The 16,542-nt window shown below is 43.2% G+C and overlaps 1 protein-coding gene across 5 annotated transcripts in view; it reads left to right on the top strand.

The window, feature by feature from the left end:
* LOC142138982 (uncharacterized) overlaps positions 1-16,542 on the top strand; it is a 114,636-nt gene that overhangs the window by 70,941 nt on the left and 27,153 nt on the right. For all 5 annotated transcript variants that reach the window (XM_075196170.1, XM_075196169.1, XM_075196171.1 and 2 more), the window contains 2 exons: positions 2,232-2,348; positions 12,619-12,784. In XM_075196170.1, coding sequence (XP_075052271.1) covers positions 2,232-2,348; positions 12,619-12,784 — 283 coding nt within the window. The remainder of the gene's footprint in view (positions 1-2,231; positions 2,349-12,618; positions 12,785-16,542) is intronic.

Raw genomic sequence — 16,542 nt, 5'->3', positions numbered from 1 at the left:
TGGGATTATTATGTGTGTAATCTATATGCATATGTGCTCAAACTTTGCACAAGGGCCCAAGCGGGTTAGCTACGTCAATTAGTTAATTGATGCCAAAAACGAATATCTTTTTGGAGGAAATTAGTCAGGTTGATGTATATACAATTATTGTTACAGTTTTTGTTCTGAGATTTGTACTGTATTTGTATAATTGTTAAAAAACTTAATAAAAATTTAATATATAGTTATTGATTATATGTTCAATATCTTTGGGAGAGGGGAGGTGTCTTCCAAGTATTATTATTATTATTATTATTATTATTATTATCCTTTATTTGTTAGGTGCCACAAGGTATCCGCAGCGCCGTACATAGTACAAACAGTAAACCATACAGGGTGGAACAGTACAGAACAGTAAACACAAAGTACCAATACTTCAGAGGCTCTGGGCAGACAAATGGAGTAAATACGGAGCAGAAGAACGGGCATGGAGACAGGAGGGGAGAGGGGCCCTGCCCATTCGAGCTTACATCCTAAGGGAGGGTGGACGAAACAGGCACGATAGGGAGGCGGTAATGCATGGGGGAGAGAGAGGGGACCAGAGGAGAGAGGGGAGAACGAGCGGAGGAGATGAGGGGCTAGGTGGAAGGTTGGTAGGCTTTGAGGAACAGGTGAGTTTTGAACGCTTGTTTGAAGGAGTATTTATGCTTTCATTGTCATGAAATGCTGTGTTGAGGCCATTGATGACCTGTAAAGTGACATCTGGAGTAGTCTTGGGCCTGAGCCAGGGGTCTGCACTGTAATTGTTGAGGATGAGGATTAGGGTTATGGGGGAAGACAGCTAGGCAGCGCAAAAAAGGTGCTACTGGAGGTGGAGAAGAATGTATATACATAAATTTGGTGAAATTTAGGAATAGCTGGTAAGCAAAGGAAAATACATAAAAAAGAAAGAAAGCACACAGGGAAAGTGGACAAGAGGTATAAAAGAATAAGTACACCAGAGTTAGAAGGAAAGGAGAAACAGAGACGGGGGAAGAGAATGGGTGCAGGGTAAAGGATCTCAAGTAAGATGCTGTTCATATAGCAGTTAGTGAACAATAAATATTGGTTATTGCAGGTAATACAATGATTAGAGATAATGCAGGAAGTAAGAGTTTTATATGCTTTTGTACTCTTCATGAATTGGCAAATAACTCAAATATCTGAGTTACTCAGAATGGGATAAAATATATTCCTATTAAAAAGCATTCAATATTACAGTTAGTAAATAGAATAGCATATAGTGTAAATAAGAGTGCAAATGATAAATAAATGCAAAGTATTTCTAATACCAAACACATGTGACCATGGGATTGTGACTCTCGTTTTCCACAGTGTCCCCAGCCAGGCCTGGAGTCAGAATCTAGCCCCCAAGGTGTGGTGGTGTCAGCAGCAAATTAACAGTCTCTAAAATAATTTCAGGGTCCTAGTCACCCCTGGAGCATTGAGGCTCTAAATATATAGCACAAGATGTTTGGGGCTAAGCTGGTAAACCTGGCACAATGATAGATGCAGTCTCTCATACTCCTGTCTTCTGATTTGTTGACAGCAAACCTTGCTGAAATCTGGGGTAAAACATACCTGTTTTTAACTAGGAAAAGCATCATTAAACATGATGATATTTGTAACTATAACAATTGAGAAAGATACATGCTCCATTGTTTTGGTGCAGTTAGTTCACATGTATTCTGCATGTCTGCACAGTAAATACCATAGCTCACTGGTTCCCAAACTGTGTGCCTAGGCTCCCTGGGGTGCCTCGGCGATCTCATAGGGGTGCCTTGGCCAGGGCTAATGATAAGCAAGGCAGGGGACTTCTTGGTAATTATTTTGGCTTAGGGGTGCCTTGAAAAAATTATGGAGACCCTAAGGGTGCCTTGGGCTGAAAGAGTTTGGGATCCACTGCCATAGCTAATTGTCATGTAATTCTTTGATACATGTCTCAAACTCAGATCTACTAGAATGTGGGGAACTTGTATCTCCACCACTACTATTCTGCATGTCTGCACAGTAAATACCATAGCTAATTGTCATGTGATTCTTTGATTCTCTCAAACTCAGTCCTACCAGAATGGAGGAGTTTGTATCTCCACCACTACTATCCCTCTTGATAATCCTAGCACTGAGAAAGATTTGAAACAATGAAATATTAGCAGTACAGGTGTCTTAATAAGTAATACTAATTATGTATTTTTATATTGTTTTCTGTGCAGAAGAAACTACATTGCAGAACATCAGAACTTCCAGCAGAGGGCACACAAGCCGTAGATCAAGTGCAACATTTGCAACATTTTCTTCTACCCCTCTATCCACTACAGACAGCAGACAAGGTTGGTATTGACCTGTCAACAGCTTCAGAAATTACAGTTTGTATTGGTTTGTATAAATAAAGATTTGTTATAAACAACCAATATATCCATATTCTGCTGTGTTTTACTATTCCAAAGTAGTTTACAGCAGTTACAGCAGTATTAACCAGCTTTTACACCAGTGAAAAATGGATACAGTCAATAGACACAGAAAGTAGAGGGACACATACGTTGTTATTATTATTATTATTATTATTATTATTATTATTATTATTCATTAAACACAACATACTCCAACAAACACAACATACTTGAACTTCTGAACCTTATTGTGCCTTATTGTGTCCTTTTCATTTATTTACTGTAGGAAGTTTGTGCACTTATATGTAGTTAATACTAGGGATGAGCGCACTCGGATTTCTGAAATCCGAGCCCACCCGAACGTTGCCGATCCGAGTCGGATCCGAGACAGATCCGGGTATTGGCGCCAAGTTCAAATCTGAAACTGAGGCTCTGACTCATAATCCCGTTGTCGGATCTCGCGATACTCGGATCCTATAAATTCCCCGCTAGTCGCCGCCATCTTCACTCGGGCATTGATCAGGGTAGAGGGAGGGTGTGTTAGGTGGTCCTCTGTCCTGGTAGATCTCGTGCTGTGCTGTTTAGTTCTGTGCTGTGCTGTTTAGTTCTGTGCTGTGCTGTGCTGTGCTGTGCTGTGTTCTGCAGTATCAGTCCAGTGGTGCTGTGTGCTGTGCTCTGTCCTTCTGAGGTCAGTGGTGCTGCTGGGTCCTGTGCTGTGTCCTGTTCAGTCCAGTGGTGCTGTGTCCTGTGCTCTGTGCTTCTAAGGGCATAGTTATTTCCCCAATATTCCCCTGTGTTTAAAAAAATAAAAAAAAGTTATTTAAAAAAATACCAAAAACTAATTTAATTTTTTTTAATTACCACAAAATTTGCACAACCAATCCTGCAGTATAAGCCCATTGGTACTGCAATATTACAAAGTTCACACATTCTGCAGTATCAGTCCAGTGGTGCTGTGTCCTGTGCTCTGTCCTGCTGAGTTCCGTAGTGCTGCTGGGTCCTGTGCCGTGTCCTGTTCAGTCCAGTGGTGCTGTGTCCTGTGCTCTGTGCTTCTAAGGGCATAGTTATTTCCCCATTATTCCCAAGTTTTTAAAAAATAAAAAAAAAGTAATAAAAAATAAAAAATTAAAAAAAAAAATATAATTATAACCAAATTTGCAAAACCAATCCAGCAGTATAAGTCCATTGGTACTGCAATATTACAAAGTTCACACATTCTGCAGTATCAGTCCATTGGTGCTGTGTCCTGTGCTCTGTCCTGCTGAGTTCCGTAGTGCTGCTGGGTCCTGTGCCGTGTCCTGTTCAGTCCAGTGGTGCTGTGTCCTGTGCTCTGTGCTTCTAAGGGCATAGTTATTTCCCCATTATTCCCAAGTTTTTAAAAAATAAAAAAAAAGTAAAAAAAAAAAATAAAAAAATATATAATTATAACCAAATTTGCAAAACCAATCCAGCAGTATAAGTCCATTGGTACTGCAATATTACCAAGTTCACACATTCTGCAGTATCTTGTGCTACATATAATGGAGACCAAAAATTTGGAGGATAAAGTAGGGAAAGATCAAGACCCACTTCCTCCTAATGCTGAAGCTGCTGCCACTAGTCATGGCATAGACGATGAAATGCCATCAACGTCGTCTTCCAAGCCCGATGCCCAATCTCGTAGTACCGGGCATGTAAAATCCAAAAAGCCCAAGTTCTCAAAAAACAGCAAAAAGAGAAACTTAAAATCATCTGAGGAGAAACGTAAAGTTGGCAATATGCCAATTACGACACGTAGTGGCAAGGAACGGCTTAGGCCCTGGCCCGTGTTCATGACTAGTGGTCCAGCTTCACCCAAGGATCTAAGCCCTCCCCCCCCCCCCCCTACAAAAAATTTAAGAGAGTTATGCTGTCAGCAACAACAACAAAACAGCAAAGAACTCTGCCTTCTAAACAGATGACATCACAAATCCCCAAGGCGAGTCCAAGGGTGTTGTTGGTTGTGAACCCTGACCTTCCCATCACTGTACGGGAAGAGGTGACTCCATCCAGCATTTGCAGCACGCCCTCTGCATATGCTGGAAGGATCACCCACAGTCCAGTTACAGATTTGGCTAATGAAGGTGTGAATGTTGTACACTGGGAGGAGGATATTGATGTAGCTGGCGCTGAGGAGGATGTTGATGATTATGATGCAGACAGATACCAAATTGCCTTTCTCAATTTCTATTTATATTCTAGATTATATAACGGCTGAAAAGTTTTCTGTTTTACTCCTAGTGGAGAGGGGATCTGATGCAGACAGATACCAAACTGCCTTTGTCCATTTCTTTGTATATTTGAATTTCTAGTTCTACAGTCTATGCAGGCTGCTTTATTTATATTCAACTACAAGTGTAGGGCGGGGGGGGGGGGGGGGGCATAGATAGCCACCAAAGTAACGTGGTCCATTTAATTTCACTTTCTTGCTCCTCAGTCTGTGCAGCCTGCTTTTTTTTATCTTCAAAGTATTTATATTTACAAGCCTTGCAATCTAAATTAACTAGAGGTAGTGACGTGGTAGAACTCCAAAAGGCAGTTTGGAAGCCCCTGTACAAACTGGCTCTATTTTTTAACTGAGTTGTCCCCCCTCCAGTGTGTACTCGGAAAGAGTTTTTAGTGCAGCGGGGAACCTGGTCAGTGAGCGGCGAAGGAGGTTGCTTCCTCACAACGTTGAAAAAATGATGTTTATAAAAATGAATAATCAATTCCTCAATGAAGTACAGCACTGCCCTCCAGACAGTACAGAGGGACTGTGGTTGTGGAGTCCAGCGGGGACGAATTGATAATGTGTGAGGAGGAGGAAGTACACACTGTAGGGGGAGAGGAATCAGAGGTTGAGGATGAGGACGACATCTTTCCTCAGTAGAGCCTGTTTAGTTTGTACAGGGAGAGATGAATTGTTTTATTGGTGTGGGGGCCCAAACAAACCAATCATTTCAGCCACAGTTGTTTGGTAGGCCCTGTCGCTGAAATGATTGGTTTGTTAAAGTGTGCATGTCCTATTTCAACAACATAAGGGTGGGTGGGAGGGCCCAAGGACAATTCCATCTTGCAACTTTTTTTTTGGCATTATGTGACCATTCAACAGTCGTTTGCCATGTTCAAAAAGTAAAAGAAAATGCCAACATCAATAAATTAAATCAAAAGTTAAATGCCCTGTCATTATTTAAAACAAGAGGTTTTGACGTGCTAGAATTAGTGTAGTGTTAAGATTTTATAAACACTACACTTGGAAATTGGAGGAGGTAATGTGGCCCCGGTATCAAATTGGGTACCGGGGCCACCCCACTACGCAGTCCAGATACTTGTTTGGTGGAATTCAGACCAGATGAGGGTGTATTTATTTTATTGTGGCCCCGGTATCAACTTGGGTACCAGGGCCACCCCACTACGCAGTCCAGATACTTGTTTGGTGGAATTCAGACCAGTTGAGGGTGTATTTAATTTATTGTGGCCCCGGTATCAAAATGGGTACCGGGGCCACCCCACTACGCAGTCCAGATACTTGTTTGGTGGAATTCAGACCAGTTGAGGGTTTTATTATTATATTGTGGGGACCACTCTATCTATACCACTCTATTTAATACTTTAATTCTATTTAATACTTTAATTCTATTAGTAGTTACCATAAAGAGGAACAAAATAAACCAATTTTACCAAAAGTATAATATGACTTAGACTTACAAACACTACACTTCAAAGATGGTGCCTTTAAATGAAAAAGTCTGTCTTCATTGCACGACTATGTGCAACAGGGACAGTTTTTTGGTTTACAAAGTCAACCAATAACACTTCGACCCTGTCTGTCTTTAACATACTTGATGGGATCTCAATGACGAATTGTCTGTACCATGTTTGGAGGAGGTATTGTGGCCCGGGTATCAAATTGGGTACCGGGGCCACCCCACTACGCAGTCCAGATACTTGTTTGGTGGAATTCAGACCAGTTGAGGGTGTATTTATTTTATTGTGGCCCCGGCACCAAATTTACTACCGGGGCCACTCCACTCCACCATATTTAGGTGTATCAGATATTAAACAACGGTGACAGTTGATGCCCAATTTTTTAATTATATTGACCAAATTGTGTACCGGGGCCACCACACTACGCAGTCCATACCCTTTTTTGGTGGAATTCTGACACGTGGAGGGTTTTTTAATTATATTGTGGCCTCGGTACCAAATTGTGTACCGGGGCCACCACACTACGCAGTCAAGATAGATAGATGCGTATCATAGATAAAGTACATTCAGTGGTGTGGGGCAAATTGAAAAATATTCAAAATGCACTGACATTATCAAAAACAAGAGGTTGTCACACGCTAAAACTCCAACATGTATATGATGGAGAGGATGGAGGAGCAGCCGTATGTGTAGTGTAATGCAGACCTGTTGAAGGTTTTTTATATATTTTATTGTGGTGCCCAGTGCCCACTCCCCTACGCAGTCCAGGTACATTTCTTGGTGCGAATCATACAAGTTCAGGGTTTTTAATATATATTGTGGTGACCCACTCCTCTACGCAGTCCAGGTACATTTATTGGTGCGAATCATACAAGTTGATGGTTTTCTTATTATATATATTGTGGTGACCCACTCCTCTACGCAGTCCAGATACATTTATTGGTGCGAATCATAAAAGTTCAGGGTTTTTAATATATATTGTGGTGACCCACTCCTCTACGCAGTCCAGGTACATTTATTGGTGCGATTCATAAAAGTTCAGGGTTTTTAATATATATTGTGGTGACCCACTCCTCTACGCAGTCCAGGTACATTTATTGGTGCGATTCATAAAAGTTCAGGGTTTTTAATATATATTGTGGTGACCCACTCCTCTACGCAGTCCAGGTACATTTATTGGTGCGATTCATAAAAGTTCAGGGTTTTTAATATATATTGTGGTGACCCACTCCTCTACGCAGTCCAGGTACATTTATTGGTGCGAATCATAAAAGTTCAGGGTTTTTAATATATATTGTGGTGACCCACTCCTCTACGCAGTCCAGGTACATTTATTGGTGCGATTCATAAAAGTTCAGGGTTTTTAATATATATTGTGGTGACCCACTCCTCTACGCAGTCCAGAAAGATACCTCAATTTGGACTAATAACTATATTGTGAGGTGTTCAGAATACACTGTAAATTAGTGGAAATGCTTGTTATTGAATGTTATTGAGGTTACTAATAGCATAAGAGTGAAAATAAGCCCAAAAACTTGATTTTTAAACTTTTTATGTTTTTTCCAAAAAAAATCCGAATCCAAAACCTTAAATCCGAACCGAGACCTTTCGTCAAGTGTTTTGCGAGACAAATCCGAACCCCAAAAATAATGAAAATCCGGATCCAAAACACAAAACACGAGACCTCAAAAGTCGCCGGTGCACATCCCTAGTTAATACACTTACTGTAAATTCAGGACTGATTCATGCCACAATGCCTGGTTTAAAAATCACTGAAACTTGAATACTAAATGAAAAACTTGACCTTTCAGAGTTTTCCATCACTGAAGACACACATGTTATCTACAGATGACAAAGTACTTACCACATATGTATTGCGGAGACCCAAAAAATACTCGTCCCTCGCTGTCTGTCTGTCCACTGGAGAAGAGGTTTAGCTTTGCTAGTATAATGGGTGCCTAGGGAGAAAGACAACACTCCCTGTGAATCCCTTCCTGGCACCAGAAGTACTTACCTGATCCTGAGGGACGACTATGATGAGTAAGTCAGCTGCACTGCCAACTAGGAACCCTGCCACCAATCCTCCGACTCTGGTGAACATGGTCAAGGGCCTAATAGGAAAGGGGCTTATCTTCGGCCTATGGGGAGAATTTGGTTGGGAATCTACCCATACCTAAGCAGAGACCAATCAGGGGATGAGGGATAGTACTATACTACCTAATAATGTCCGCTCACTCAATGACTGTAGCGAATGCACATCCTACTCTAGAGAGCTATGCTAGAAAGCACAGAACACTGCCTTGAAGTGACCACCACACCAATGCTTGCTATTCACTAGGGGAAACAGATCGGGCATGGTCTCACTATGAGGAATGCCCCCTAACAATTATAGACCCAACTCAGGATAATACCGGCTATCACTGCTGCCATAGACTGATCTGGAATGACTTACCACCTCAGGCTTAGAACCTGAACCTAATTGCCTCCACAGGCCTAAAGCTTAAAGGAATCATGCCCACAGGCCTAGAGCCTAGACTAATTATGCCCACAGGCCTAGAGCCTGAGCTATTTGTGACCACAGGCCTAGAGCCTGAACTAATTGTGCCACAGGCCTAAAGTCTGAATTAATTACCCCACAGACCTACAGCCTGATTTAATGACCCACCACTTGCTTAAAGCCTGATTTAATGTACCCCACAGGCCTAAAGCCTGATTTAATGGCAGCCACGAGCCTAGTGCTCGATTAGTTGCTCCCTGGAAACCAAATGCTGCCGGGCCTTATGCCCATGGATGTCTAGTGCCCGGAGGTAGCAAAGGGCCTTGTGCCCAAATGTAAGAAAAAAGAAGTGTATAGTGTGCAGGCGCAGGCCTGGGAGAGTTATGTCAAGAGGGTCTTACCTAGCTCCGACCTTTTCCAGAGGTAGTCCCGATGTCCCCGCAGCTGTCTGTCAAGCTGCTGCCGTCCTCAATGCTTGGCCGCCAATTCTTCTTCCTTCCTTTACGGCAGTGGTGCTCTTAGTACTGACAAGGGCTCGCTGCCAACTTCTGCAATTGTCTGTTTCCAGTGCTGCTAGTCTTGCTTGGAGGTCTCCGGCGACGTTCTTCCCCTTCTGGCTCTGCCGTCGGACTAAAAATGTCCCCAAGCGCTGCGACTTATATAGTAGACAACGCTATGCGGGGATTCGGCGAGCACCAAAAATTCAAACAGCTGTTGATTAGCTGGTTGCGAATAATTGCTGATTCGCCATTGCCAGCGCTGGAGCTCACTGCAGAAGAACCAAACACTTACCCATGCTGGGTCTTCATGCCTTCTCTTCTTCACCCTCTTCACAGGCTCCGGGGACCAGCTCTTCACACTAGGGTGTCATCATACCCAGTAGACAGCTCTCAGCACTAATTGGTGGATACTTCACAAATCAGTGTGTAGGACCCTCCCGACACTTTGATGCAAAGTGCCATCCATCAATCAGAATTCAAAAACTGTGCTAATACTTCTTTTTAGAGCACCAAGTTTAAAAGAATAATAAGTTACAATAGTTACAAGGTATTTTTTTTGCTGCATGTAGTCACAACACAATTACAAAAATGTCAACCAATGTTTTACTAGTCTGGTTTAGGACTCCCATGTGGTCAGGTCAGGTAATTTATCAAGCTGAGGGTTTGAAAAAGTGGAGATGTTGCCTATAGCAACCAATCAGATTCTAGCTGTCATATTGTAGAATCTACTAAATAAATTATGCCTATAGCAACCAATCCATAGCTTGATAAATTTACCCCTTAATATTTCTAGATGGGGACACTATTTAAACTACATACTTTTGGCACTATGCACATGGGCACAAGTACATGCTGCAAATAGAATAGAATTGAATTACAATATAGAAATAGACTTGAATTAAACAAATTGTTTTAGCATAAACCTTAAAGATGGCTATAATAGATTACTTGAACACAAGGTGCTGGGTGACTATCATAGCTCAGCCTTCCCTTAACATGTAATAAACTCAAATAAATAATCTCAATAGGCCCATACTTACGCTTGCAACAATTCTCTCACTTTAGCTATCTAAAGCAAATATTACATTCACAATTATAACATTGGGTCATACATGCCAACCTTTAAGATTGGCGTGATGACATTGTCGCGTCACCATAGCCCCGCCTCCACTATAAAAAGCCGAAATTCATAGCATTGAAGGGGGTGGAGCTTAATGGCATGATTAAACCCCGCCTCCTCCATTCAATGCCGTGAATTTCGGGAAATGCGGGAGCTTTGCCTACTCTTCCAGGAGTCCATAAGTATTCCCTGAAATTCGGGAGCCTCACAGGAATTTTGGGAGAGTAGGCAAGTATGCATTGGGTACACTTGGTAAATAAACTGGGTTAATAGAATTATCTGTGTCTTTAGCTTATGTAAATAGGCAGTGCTGCAGTGACACAGTTCAGGAACAGTAGAAGCTATACTTTATAATTATCTCAGTCTCTGTGCAATATGTGTGTATGTGCTTTAATGGGGAATACACAGACAGGGCACTGGGCATAGCTTGGCAGCAATCAACTTCCTTTTGCTTGCAGTGCTGTCTGCTCACTTGCATTTCACCCAGGCCAGGAGACTCCCTCTCTGACCATAGTCTGGCTTTGAATGCCCACAAGCAACTCTGCACAGGGCTCATCCAGAGGGTCACTGACACAAATTCCTTGTAAAATGTGTCCCTCACACTGGAAGCAACTCCAAATAACTTAACTTCTCCCTCTTCCTCTCCCTCTCCTCTCTTTTTCTCTGTCCCGACACCTGTTTATGCTCTCCACTCCTGTGATTGGCACCAGCAGGCTCCTCTATCCGCCTCTGCCCTACTCCACTGTTCTCTCCTCCTGCCAGCTGGCAAGAGTGCTGTAGACAGGGAGGCAGTCCTAGCACAGTCATTTTGTTGTAGCCAGTAGATGGAGCGTTGTGGATGCAGGGGTCACATACTGAATGTTTTTAAACATCAACATATAGACATCATATTTTGTTTGTATTACATAATATTTTTTTTTCTCCTTTAACATTGTCAGTCATAGAAAGTTCCAGAAGAAAGTTTGCAAAGACAAAATGTCAAGACCTTACATTCCAACATAATAAAATCTAGTATTTGATTGAGGGATTAATATCTGGTAATGTCTTATGTTATATGGGATACAAACATTCAAGACCTTGAGAATTCTCTTGCATTTGCAAATTAATTTGTTTAGCGTTTTCGGGCTCACCGCTCTCTCGTTTAGTCTGAATCAAACCAATGTAGCTCATTAATTACTTACATGCATAATATAGATACTGGAAAAAGGATTAGATACTTGATTCACTAATTCCAGAATTTCTAACCTTGTAAACAAAATCTTGCCCCCTCCTAATTGGCACAGACCAGTAATCACTTTCATTTATCATAAGCCTTTGATGATCTTACACTAACAGTGCGATTAATTGCTGCAGAAGATCTTTGTCCAAAGCCTGTAACACATTTACCAATCCATCAATCACAGCTCCCTTACTGCTAGGTGTTGACCCATTGTATAATTATCCAAATCTGACAGACATTTGGGGATCCCATTAAGTAACACTTATATGATGTACCCAGTAGGGTGAGCAGAATTATATCAGACCTATTTGCTTCATCATCATCACCATTTATTTATACAGCACCACTAATTCCGCAGCGCTGTACAGAGAACTCACATCAGTCCCTGACCCATTGGGGCTTACAGTCTAAATCCCCTAATACACAGACACAGACACACAGACTATGGTCAATTTTGATAGCAGCCAATTAACCTACAAGTATGTTTTTTGGAGTGTGGGAGGAAATCGGAGCACCCGGAGGAAACCCACACAGACACGGGCAGAACGTACAAACTCCTCACACATAAGGCCATGGTCAGGAATTGAACTCATGACCCCAGTTCTGTAAGGCAGAAGTGCTAGACACTTAGCCACTGTGCTGCCCAAAATTAGCTTAAAATATAAAGGACGTTGCACACTATTGTCAACTCTCTCTTCTTTTGGGTCTTTATCTGTGCCGGGGGGACATCCATTGTGTTTCAGTTTACTGGTAGAGTGATTCCAGGGATTCTCCTCAAGAGATCCAGTGATCCCTTCTAGCAGCGTACAAGGACAGTGAAACTGGTGATAGGATAGTTACAGCCTCCTATGATGGCGCCAGTTTGAGAAATAACTCTCATTATCAATGCGTATCTTTACACCAGGCTCCCTAACCCCCTTGCTCTGCTCAATAAGGAGGCCCACCTGCATGGTACCCCTATTTTGCTCATACATTAGAATTATCCTTTAATATAGTCATATATTTTTTCATTGGTAAGCATATAGGAAAAATACATATGTGATGAGATAAGGAGACGTCTGCCACTGTACTTGTTAAGGAAATATATTGTGCAACTTTTCAGGTTGGAGTTATACTTATAGCATTTTAATTTTATGATACCTTATCATCTTTTATTATATATTTTTTAGGAAGAGATCTCTCTGGAAACATTATACCAGGTACCACCTACAGATCCACGACAGTACATAATTACATGGTAACCAGATTCAACCAAAGGAGGTCACAGGTGACAAATTTACCAGGAGACTCTACAACACCAATACAATCCATACCATATAAAAGCCATTATAACAGGTATGACAGACTTATTTTGCATAAAATAGGAGTATTATGTATGTGAACAGTCTTGGTAGGCTTGTGGTCTGTATTTTAAATGCAGGCAAATATACAGTTTCTTCACCTCATTAAACAGAAAATATGTGCTCTTTTGAACCACTAGTCAGTAATTTTAATCAGCTGATCTGTATGAAAATATTAAATAGTCCAGATTACTCACACATCCACCTGATAGTCTTGTCGTCAGACTGCAGAGCACATTGAGAGATTATGTGCATAGACGGGATGGATATTGAGGCAAGATACAACCATTAATCAACCCAGGGAGCCAAACTTTGTCCTGAAGGAAAGATGCGTTAAAGCAAAGAAATCCGTAAAACAAAAGTTTATCTGTACAACCGTGACCTGTGCTAGCAGCTAAATCCTAACAATATGTTGCCCCTTGTCATGAATGGGGTATGATATCTGAAAACAAAAGTTCCACACCAGTCAGTGTAAAAGCAAATGTATGCAGTTACATTGGACTAAGGAGTTCTGTGATGAAACAAGGTATTAATATCACCTTAACCAGTCTGTACCTCGTTTCTCACAAAGTGTGGACTATAAAACATACTTTAACAGCCTTCAGGTTCCCCATATTTGCCAATCATATTTAAAAGTGTATATATTGTATTTTTAAGTTGTAATATCTCAGGCAGCATGGCTTTCTTATTTTGTGTATACATGCAGACTAGGCCATTGTTTCAACCTAGGCAAACGGATTATTGTCCACCGTTCCTGTATGAATAACACCAGAGGGTATCATGTGTTAGCATAGGGAAAAGGTTCACATATAGAGTGCTTTGTTTATTTACAGAGGATTGGGTATTTAAATGTAATGTCTCTGGATTGTGATATTTTCTGTTTAAACAATAGGAAACAATACCTGTCCCTTATTGTATCAAGAAAAAATCATCTGCTATCTGTGAAAAGGTAAACACAGAAAAGGACCAGTCAGCCAGGTCCTGGGACTCCTCAGAAGGTCACTTGTGCCTTTAAAAGATAATTCCTAAGAACAACAAAATAGCAGTCACTACCCAGTGGTAGCTGAAGTCAAGCTGGCATTGAGGCTTGGGTCTTTGCCAGATGACCAGGAAGGGACAATCTGTTCCTTGAAGTACTACCATTGTCCTGATCTAAATGTCCAGGTCTGCAGAAGCTGTGTGTCCGCCAAAAGCGGAATGACAGTAACCCAGAACCGCTGCTTTGCTGGTAGCTTCAAAGGAGAGAGGGTCTGATTCCCAGGAGAAGTTTGGATGGACATCATCCCCTGAGAGTGGCTAGGATACCGGTGAGGTGATTTTATTATATCCTGCATGATGTCTGTACCAGACTGTAGTGCTACTTGTTTCAGGTTATTATTTAAATAGTACTATTGCTGTTTGGTGCTACCATTTTGTTAAATTTATCTATTTATATTATTTTGGATATGTGTCTGGGTTATTTTTGAAGAATCCACCAGGACATACGGTCCTCACAAGCACAGACATTGGACACTGGAGAATTGAATGGACACCTTCTCCAGCTGTGTCAACATGATGGGAGACTTGTGTCAGTGTGTGTTATATAATACAATAAGAAATGTGTACCTGTCTTGCAAAGCTTACAGCTTAATTATATAGATGAAGACATACACACCCAGATGGTAACTTTCAAAAAGTACTGCTAACAGATGAAGGTACAAAACATGAAGTCATGACTGGGTGCATGTAAGGATTTTTTTCAACAGAATATGCACATATACACCTCTCTGATAGCCATCTATTGCCCTAGCTGTGTTTTGTGCCTGTGTGGATGCTCACAAATCATGGGCAGACATGAGTAGGAATGCAACACAATTATTTATTGCAAAGCATTCAGGCGCAATTGTCCTATGTAAGTCCAGACGTGACACAATGTTATTGCCTTACTTTTGGATACCTGGGTGTTGTTGTTGTGGTATCATTTTGTGTTTAACCCTGCTTATTTCTTACTTGCTGGTCTGCTGCATTCTCAAACCTGTGGTTTGAATACTACTTGGTTTGACTTTTTGAGGTATATTTACTAAACCGCAGGTTTGAAAAAGTGGAGATGTTGCCTATAGCAGTGGTTCCCAAACTTTTGCAGTTCACGCCACACTTAGAGTCTCCAAATTTTTTCAAGGCACCCCTCCAAAATAATTACTGAGCAGTCCTGTTTTAGAAGTAGTTGGGTCAAAAAAATGTAATAAGTATTTGGTCAGGACAGAAATACTTATTTAGTTGTATGCAAAAATGCCCCCTCTACATCCAGACACACTGCCCCCTCTGCATCCAGTCACTCTGCCCCCTCTCATGCTGCCCCCTCTGATGCTGCCCCTGTCACACTTTCTCCCTCCTCTGCCCTCTGTCACACTTCCCCCTCTGCATCCAGTCACTCTGCCCCCTCTCACGCTGCCCCCTCTGCCCTCTGTCACCTCTCACTGCCCTCTGTCACGCTGTCCCCCTCCTCTGTCATGCTGTCCCCCTCCTCTGCCCTCTGTCCCCCTCCTCTGCCCTCTGTCACACTGCCCCCTCTGCATCCAGGCACTCTGCCCCCTCTGCAGCCCTCTGTCACGCTGCCCCCCTCTGCAGCCCTCTGTCACTCTGCTGCCCTCTGTCACTCTGCTGCCCACTGCCCCCCTCTGCTGCACGCTGCCCCCCTCTGCTTCCCTGCTGTCCTCCTCTGCTGCCCCTCTGTCCTCCTCTGCTGCCCTCTGTCCTTCTCTGCTGCCCTCTGTCCTCCTCTGCTGCCCTCTGTCCTTCTCTGCTGCCCGCTGTCCTCCTCTGCTGCCCTCTGTCCTTCTCTGCTGCCCGCTGTCCTCTGTCCTCCTCTGCTGCCCTATGTCCTCCTTTGCTGCTCTATGTCCTCCTCTGCTGCCCTATGTCCTCCTCTGCTTCCCGCCTTCCTCTGTCCTCCTCTGCTGCCCTCTGTCCTCCTCTGCTGACCTATGTCCTCCTCTGCTGCCCTATGTCCTCCTCTGCTTCCCGCTGTCCTCTGTCCTCCTCTGCTGCCCTCTGTCATCCTCTGCTGCCCTCTGTCCTCCTCTGCTGCCCTCTGTCCTCCTCTGCTGCCCTCTGTCCTCCTCTGCTTCCCGCTGTCCTCCTCTGCTGCCCTATGTCCTCCTCTGCTTCCTGCTGTCCTCTGTCCTCCTCTGCTGCCCTCTGTCCTCCTCTGCTGCCCTATGTCCTCCTCTGCTGCCCTATGTCCTCCTCTGCTTCCCGCTGTCCTCTGTCCTCCTCTGCTGCCCGCTGTCCTCCTCTGCTGCCCGCTGTCCTCCTCTGCTGCCCTATGTCCTCCTCTGCTTCCCGCTGTCCTCTGTCCTCCTCTGCTGCCCGCTGTCCTCCTCTGCTGCCCGCTGTCCTCCTCTGCTGCCCTCTGTCCTCCTCTGCTGCCCTCTGTCCTCCTCTGCTTCCCGCTGTCCTCTGTCCTCCTCTGCTTCCCGCTGTCCCCCTCTCCTGCCCGCTGTCCTCCTCCGCTTCCCGCTGTCCTCCTCCGCTTCCCGCTGTCCTCCTCCGCTTCCCGCTGTCCTCCTCTGCTTCCCGCTGTCCTCCTCCGCTTCTCCCAGCCATAAAAAAAAGAAAGAGCACATAAACTTACCAATCCGCCGGGCGCCGGGACCCAGCAGCCTCCTCTCTCCCGCAGCTGTCACTGACGTCGATATTTAGTATACAAACTTCTAGTGACTGATCTCTGAGTCATTAAGGAGAGCAAAGCATAAAAAAGGAGTCACGTTGCAC

This window comes from Mixophyes fleayi, chromosome 2 (genome assembly GCF_038048845.1).
Source record: "Mixophyes fleayi isolate aMixFle1 chromosome 2, aMixFle1.hap1, whole genome shotgun sequence".
Classification (NCBI taxonomy): Eukaryota; Metazoa; Chordata; class Amphibia; order Anura; family Limnodynastidae; genus Mixophyes; species Mixophyes fleayi.
The sequence above is the reverse complement of the archived record's forward strand: the minus strand, read 5'-3'. Positions and strand labels throughout refer to the sequence as shown.